The 8,237-nt window shown below is 40.1% G+C and overlaps 1 protein-coding gene across 1 annotated transcript in view; it reads right to left on the bottom strand.

Moving 5' to 3' along the window:
- LOC104942019 (acetoacetyl-CoA synthetase-like) overlaps positions 1–8,237 on the bottom strand; it is a 58,655-nt gene that overhangs the window by 20,958 nt on the left and 29,460 nt on the right. Inside the window, exons 6-10 of the mRNA XM_010767208.1 lie at positions 7,921–8,050; positions 3,733–3,830; positions 2,874–2,988; positions 2,611–2,692; positions 2,279–2,435 (exon numbers count right to left, since the gene is read on the bottom strand). Of these exons, the coding sequence (XP_010765510.1) occupies positions 2,279–2,435; positions 2,611–2,692; positions 2,874–2,988; positions 3,733–3,830; positions 7,921–8,050 (582 nt within the window). The remainder of the gene's footprint in view (positions 1–2,278; positions 2,436–2,610; positions 2,693–2,873; positions 2,989–3,732; positions 3,831–7,920; positions 8,051–8,237) is intronic.

An 8,237-nucleotide genomic window follows, 5' to 3' on the forward strand; every position in this document is an offset into this window, starting at 1 on the left:
GAGTCCCTGGCGCGTTAGTGTTGTTACTGATGGTGCCTTTGGTTACTTGGCCCCAGCTCTCCTGCAGGCATTGACTAGGTCCCCCCGTGTGTTCTGGAATTTTCCCTCACGTTCTTGTATCATTTTGACCCCACGGGGTGAGAAGCTTGCGTGGAGCCCAGATCGGGGGAGATTATCAGTGGTCTTGTAATGTCTTGCCATTTCTAAATAATTTGCTCCCACAGTGAGTGTCTTGCACACCACGGCTACCTATTTGGCAGATTCAGTCTTCCCATGCCTGGTGCAGGTCTAAAATGTTGTTTCGTTGTCCTTGTGACAGCTCTTTGGTCCCTGGCCCATAGTGGAGTTTGGAGTGTGACTGATGAGTGTGCACCGCGCTCTTTTATACTGATAACGAATTCAAACAAGGTGCCATTAATACAGGTTAACAAGTGGATGGACAGAGGAGGCTCTAAAGAAGACTTACAGGTCTGTGAGAAGCAGAAATCTTGTTGTTTGTAGGTGAAGCGAAATACTTATTCCACCATAATATTTGGCAAATAGATTCTTTAAAAAATCGACAATGTGATTTTTTTTCCGCCTCATTTTGTCTCTCATAGTTGAGGTATACCTAGGATGAAAATTACAGGCCTCTCATCTTTTTAAGTGGGAGAACTTGCACAATTGGTGGCTGACTAAATACTTTTTTGCCCCACTGTATGTATATATATATATATATATATATACGTTAAGCTGGCCAAGAGAGTGTTAAATGTTTTATAGTTTGATTTAAAAGATACATTTTCTTTAAAAAAAATTATAAAATACAGTTAAAATGTAAGTATTATATATTCTCATCAGTAAACAATGGTTACGCTCCTAATGTGTCAAGCGATGGTATCATGTGACAGCTGTAATATTGAAAGAGTTTAAGCTTCAATGAGCAATTTAGGAATCATATTCTCATGAACTAAAGCTCCAGAAAAGCTACTAATAGACATTGTGGTGAAGTTTTCTTCCAACCGTTTTTTCCAAGTTCAAGAACTTTTCACTCTGAAGTAAAAATTAATGAGACATGTAACTGTTTAGAAATAAATACTTGACGATCTATAATGCATGAAGTACTGAGCAAACTGTCTGCTATCTGCAGAAATGCCAATAAATTAGATTATCTCAACATTACTTGTCAATTTGTACAGATATCCTCTGCTTTTCCTGTGTCTCCTTCTTGTACAAGCTAGGTTTATTGAGAACACCCCCTTCTATCTGACTGTTCATGTGCATTAATATAAATGGTGTGCAGTGAATAGCAAACTGTGCATGTGGGCCAACCCAGGAGAGGTGACCAGCGTGTGTGCGTGCGTGTGCGTGCGTGCGTGCGTGTGTGTGTGTGTGTGTTTGAGACAGCTGTGGTCCATTTAACCCGTGTGGAGCAGCAACAGCAAATTAACAAAAATGCCAAGCCAAAGGTGTCTCTTTGTTTTGAAATGTTAACATGTTCCTTATTCCAAATGTTTCTACATAATGTAATCAATTATTAATTTCTCAGTTACTAAGATGCTACATTCCACACATTATTTATAAAATGATCAGCAGAGTGTGAAGAAATGATGTGTGCCTACCTAACACATGATGGACCTCATGTAGAAACATTATCTCTAATGTTTCTCCTAAATTAAATCTGCTCTGGCACAAGAATTAGTGAGAAGAAAGGCTGTAAGAAGAAGAAGAACTTCAGCAGTAGTGAGATCGATGTAAGATGAATTATGAATTAAAGGGGACCCATCATGCAAAATACACTTTTTGATGTATTTTATACATAAATATGTGTCCCCGGTGTCGGGGAACTCACACAGCGTCAGAAAATAAAACCCTCTCTCTTTTCCTCCGTACCCGGAGCTGATCCAGATTTGCGTCCGATATGCTATTGCCTAAAAATGGCACGATAGGTGCACTTTAAGAGAAAATAAAGATGTGTTTTTGGGAGATCCAATAGTGACTTAATAGGAAAATCAATAAGCATTAAAGAGCCGAATGTACGCCATTCAGAAACTGAATCCATCCAATATCATCCTCATAGAGATTTTATATTCTTAAAATCTCAATGTGGTATATAGTTATGCATTTCTTTACATTTTAAAATAAAGAAAAATAAGTTTCCTGGCATTGGCACCAACAAAAAATTATGAATTGTTGATACTGAGAGGAAATGTGTTTGTATATTGCTTATTGCATGAGACCCAAAAGGAGGGTAAGTGAACCATATTAATGATTAAAAGGAAGCCACTGTTTTCCTTACCCCAGCAGAGTGCACCATACATTTAGGAGCTCCTGTGGTGCCAGACGAGTACATGATGAACAAAGGATGATTGAACGGAAGCTGCTCAAACTCCAGCTGAGGAAAGTGCTCGGCTTCACCACCGCGCCCAGAAGCCAAGAAATCATCTATAAATACACTGTGAAGATAACAAACAAAAAAAATAGTCAGGGAGGAAATGAAAGAAAACGATCAATATAATATAAGAAAGAAATTATATCTCTGCTCTCGTCATAATAATAAAAAAAAGGGAAAAAACAGTTTTAGCTTCTCAGTTGTATTACTTGAGCGAAGCTGTATTGAAAGACACACACCTGTTGGGGATCTTGGAGAGGTCGATCTCATGTTTGGAGCGAGCGTAGGGAACCACCACCACTTTCTTCAGGTCAGGCAGACCTACAGAGAGATTCAGATTTTTAGATATATTCAAGATACTTTGGTCAACTAAAATATGCTTAAATGTAGAAGGAGCCATAAGACCAGTAGAGTAAAATGAAGTTCCTCTCCTATTATAAGTGTTAAAAATTAGATATAAAATGTACAAATGTATGGTCGGTCACATAGTGTTGGTGCTAACCTTTGACAACACTGGTCAGCTTCTCCATGTGGTCGTGTGTTTTTCCGTTGTAAACCACAGCGGCAACAGAGAAGATCAGCTTGGGCTGGATTTGAGAAAACCTGTCAAGGACACCCTGACACAAAAAAAGAGAGACAGAGGGTTAAATCTTAAAAATCAGAACACTGAGTAAGAAGACGGGAATAAGGGCAGTTCATGTAAGACTTAAAAGGAAATACTTTGTCTTGCTTTTAACATAAGACAAGACAAGACAACATTGTTTGAAAACAAAACAGAAGCATATTCAAGCAGAGAATGAAGGGAGCAATGGAAGAGAACAATGTGATTCAGATGGTGGGCATAAGCTCAAGACAAAATGCATGAGGAATGTAAAGTGTAATTGCCCCTAAAATACCTCTATATTGTTCATCACTGTAATATGCAGTGAATAACTTCTAACTAAAGGTGAAGACATGTTTTTATTTTAAGTGTAGTTCTCTGATCTGCCAGACGACGCAATAGCACACAAGAAACAATAAGCATAGATGAGGAAGACAAAGGAGCAACACACAAACTGATGCTTTATGTTAGTTTGCGTATGTGGGTGGATTGATAAAAGACCATTGACCCAGTATGGCTCAGTACTGTAGCTGGAGCTATGAGTGTTGTTAGGATTAAGAGATAAAGACTGTTGCCTGTACTGCTCAAGATGTGCTTCAGAGTCCACATGCCATGCCTAAACCAGCTGATTCCACAGGTTTATAGAAACAGTTTCTCTTATAACATATAGTGCACAAATAAAGAGTTGATAATACAATGGATTAAAAAACTCAAATATATGTAAATAATAAAAAGCCACAAACAGAATGACAGTCCTTACGTTGACTCCAAAGTCCACAGACGTGGAGCTCCAGATGGCTCCAATGCTGGCAGCTGCTAACATGCCCTCCACTGCATGGATACCATTGGGCAGGTAGCCTAAGGGGCAGAGAGAACAGCAGGGAATGGGTTAAATTCCATTAAACTAGATATGTAAGGTTGTTTCTCAAACCCAACATCATATGTGACACGAACAAAATGCAGATTATTCAGCATGTACAGAAATAAAGTACATCCTTGTTAAAGGAAAGTCCGAAATACCAGGACTTATTCTATTGTTATATTTTTAGTCAGGTTATTTCATATCTAAAGTAAAATAAAGAAATTTGACTTGTTATATGTATTGTGTGTCTTGCAGTATATCACACAGTAGGAAACCTCACTGAGAGAACAGTGGAAGATGGAGGTTGGAAGAAGAAGAGGTAGATATGGAGGAAAAGTCATGTGGAGAAAATGAGGAGAGAGAAAATGAGAATGTGAAAAGAGCGGGGGAGAGAGAGAGAGACAGGTTATGAATATCAAACAGGGCCGTGACACTATTTCATTCTTAACAAGCAGGGCTGAGATCATAACTGCTGTCTCGCTGTGATTTACTCCATGATCAATACAGGAAATGGTGCCCAAGGACACTACACATCTTTTCACTGGACAGACATAGAAAATCACAGGGGTGAAGGGAGAGAGAGAGAGAAGCTTTCAATTCAGCCACTTAAAGCCTACTATAAACTATGTTTAAAGGGGAAGTTATTTGTTTTCAAGTAATACAATAATTGCAAAATAATTTGATATGTGAATAATCGCTTCGAGTAAAAAAACATTTTCGGAGATATTTTAGACAACCAATAGATTCATTGATGTAACTGCAACCCTTCAATCATGGCACAAGTTCAAATGACCTAAATGCACTCGGTAAGTAGAGGAAAGCGGTGGATAGAAGAGGCTCAACACAGGAGCTCCCATATCATACAAACTCATGCTATAAAACCTTCTAATCTAACAAGATAAAACCATAACACAGCCACTGACTGTGAACAAAGGCAACAGTCGCTTCATATGGATATGACTAATAAAGGATTTATTGGTTGCTAGATTAGATTAGATAGAATTGTATTAATCCCGAAGGAAATTCTTGTTGACTCCTGCCGTAACCAGGAAGCTCATCCTGGTAAGGTGACGTCTCGGCTGGCAGATCACCATCCTGATGATCCGGATCTACTGACACTCTCATTATTATAATCCTGTTGTTTGACTACCTCTGCCGCTCCTGCTTCTCTTCAGATCTCTGTCTTTCTACAATGCAACAACCCTGCTTACATCTCAATACAACACACTGCTATTTGATTAAGCATGCAATAAACCTTTTTGTTTTGTTGATAACCACTGAATAAATATCAACTTGCCCTTCAAGACATTCATGTGTATTATAAAATGCATGCACCATATCTTAGCTATTGATCTAACATCTGGCTGCTGTTTATGAAACACAATATAATTTCAAGCACCCATAAAAAAAAAACTGAAAATGCAGAAAATGACTTTGTTGTCTTCTTCCATTCATTTAATAATGGTTAGAAAACCCCGATTTACAACTAAAGGTTTTAAATCAGCTGAGAATAACAAGTGGCGGAAATTCTTCTGGTCAATTTCTGTCCAATTTTCTTTACAATGTATGGAGCAACATTTTGAATTAGGAATCGTGATCTGTTTTACTTCATAGCTGTTTTAATCAGCACTCCCTTTATGTTTGTTGAGACATTACCGCCAGCTAGTTGGTCAACATTCTGAGGACTGTGTGAGGTTTGTCTTTTAAGAGTCCTGCAGCTGATCTAGTTGTTATAAATGCAAAACAAAACAAATCTGAATTACATGCTTTAGTGTTTGCATGTTCACATTTGGAACAACACACTGACCTGCTTAACAACCAAAATGTGTCACATGGTGTCACACGACAGCAAAATGTGTCCTGATAGCTTACAATCTTTCATTTTAGCTCCTTTAATTTAAACGTATACTCCATTTTGGGTAATTTCTACAGCTTAACTATAAGTAGTTTGTTACAAATTACGTGCTAATGCTGTTATAGTTTTGTTTAGTATTACTAAATAGATACAAGGCTATGGCTAGCTACAAGCTTGGAAACAGACTGAATGTTGTAGCTGATAGGACCAAGGAGAAGAGTGTGTGTGTGTGTGTGTGTGTGTGTGTGTGTGTGTGCGTGTGCGTGTGCGTGTGCGTGTGCGTGTGCGTGTGCGTGTGCGTGTGCGTGTGCGTGTGTGTGTGTGTGTGTGTGTTGGCTCCTTTCCTGCTATAAAGCTTGGTCGGCTTAATCAGCTAAGTGCTAATATATCTCCTGGATTACGAAAACTGACAAGAGATTTTAGTTACCACAAGGACATCTATGAGGGGCCGTGTAGGCCAAAATTCTAACTAACCTCGCGCACACACTACTGATAACATCTGGCCTTGCACACACACTACTGAAGACCTCACAGGCTCACACACACACAACTGAAAAGTAAACCTCACACACATACTACTAAAAATGAACCTCATGCACACGCAACTGAAAATTAACCTCAGACACACACTATTGAAATCCTCTCACATTCACTACTGAAATACTCTCACATTCACTACTGAACATTGAAATCCTCTCACATTCACTACTGAAATACTCTCACATTCACTACTGAAGACATCACACACACACAACTGAAAATTAACCTCACACACACACACTCCGCAAAACATGTTACTGAAAGATTCTCAGTAGGGAATAACGGAAGTCATTAGAGGCTTCTCAATACTCTAATTTCCCCTCCTCCACTCCTCGGTCCTCCGGTAGTGACCCGGAAATTGAGTTCAGTGCGCCATGTTGAAGGACATCTAATTTCTCTAAATGCACTTCGAGGACCGAGCATCGAGCATCGAGGAGGCTCTCTGGAGGAGCTATAATCGAGGATACACCGATGGGTCCTCCACGGATGTATTTCCGGCAACAGAGATGTTTCAAAGAGTCGTGACNTGTTTTTTTTAACATTTTCAACATGGTGGATAAATCCTTATATGCTCCCCCGGCAACACACTGAACGTCAACTTTGCCTCCTTATTACACTCACCCCTACTTTAGTGGGAACAATGAGTCTGCGTCTTTGATGCACACAGGAATAAAATGCAGATCATACTCTGGTTGCAGCCTTTACCGGTACTTGCTTTTGATCAAAGTCAATGCGGAAAACCTGCACTCACACAGGTAGGTGGAGGTGAAGGGAATGAGCACTTTTACAGCCTTTTTGGCGATGTGGGGGAACTCGGTCTCCACAGACAGCCACAAGTGGGCAAGTGTCACTTTACTCGTCTTTTTCTCGTTCTTTTGTGTCTCACGCTTCGCCTCCCTTGAAGCTCTCTGGCGCCCCCCAGGGGAGGCACGCCTCACACTTTGAAAACCGCTGGACTAGAGCAAACCACAGTCACTCTGGTTGTTCTCTGGTTAGCATGAGCAGTCAGGTTGCACATTTAAAATCTACCTTTCTGATTAAAGAGAGGTTCTTTTATTTATTCAAAAATGAAAAGCAGCACAACAGACGGACTGAGGTAGAAATGTTGTGTGTTACGCAGCGACTCAGCACCCCAGCTGTGCTTCCTTTAACAAACAGCTCCAGTTTGTGCTGCTGCCAACCCCCTGCCCTGCTGTAGGTGTGTCTTTATTAAATAAACAGTCAGTACACCGAGTAACCCCATATAGCGTCAAGGTAATACTTACAAATCAAATAGAAATCTTGGTGACCTTTAGAGGTATCCTGCTCTTGCCTGCTCTCCACTATAACAAAAGGTCGCTGGAATTTCATTTGTGGAGCTGGTAGAAGTGAAAAATCTAATTGTGGTCCGTTGTCATGGGGACTATCATTGTTTCATTAGCAGAAGTGGTTTCAATGAAAACTCTTTGTGAACACAACATTCAAAACAAAACTGCCTGCAGGGCTAGACGTCACAACTAGTTCAAAGATAAAACAGGTGTCAAAGATTTGCATTAAATAAATATCTGTTGAACATTTGCATTATTAGAAAGTAGGTGTTACTGTTCAGATCTCAGGGAAGTGAGATGCACACCGGCAATGAGCACTTATTTCCATAGGTGTCACCAGATAGTGGAGAGAAACAGTGACAAACATTTATTTGAAACTCTCACCTTGAAATCGAGTGTATCCTAACGTTTCCCCACGGAAACTTTTGTAGTATTTCACTCCGTAGACTATGATGGGTCTGCGAAGAATGTGTGCAAGAACAAAGATGTGGGTCTGCTCCAGGCTGGCCCCGGGCTGAAGGGGGGGGAGAGACACAAAAAAACGTTTTACACATCATCGAGTAGCTGTCGTCATAGCGACTTCCCTCAATCACACATTTAGCAGAAATCCAGTGAAGTGCTGAGCCGGCCGAGTCCTCTGTGATCACATTTCAACACAGAGTGCTGCACTCTGAGAACATGCAGCGCTGCAGCACATTTGC

The sequence above is a fragment of the Notothenia coriiceps genome, unplaced genomic scaffold (genome assembly GCF_000735185.1).
Source record: "Notothenia coriiceps isolate Sejong01 unplaced genomic scaffold, NC01 NC01_scaffold00004100, whole genome shotgun sequence".
Lineage (NCBI taxonomy): Eukaryota > Metazoa > Chordata > Actinopteri > Perciformes > Nototheniidae > Notothenia > Notothenia coriiceps.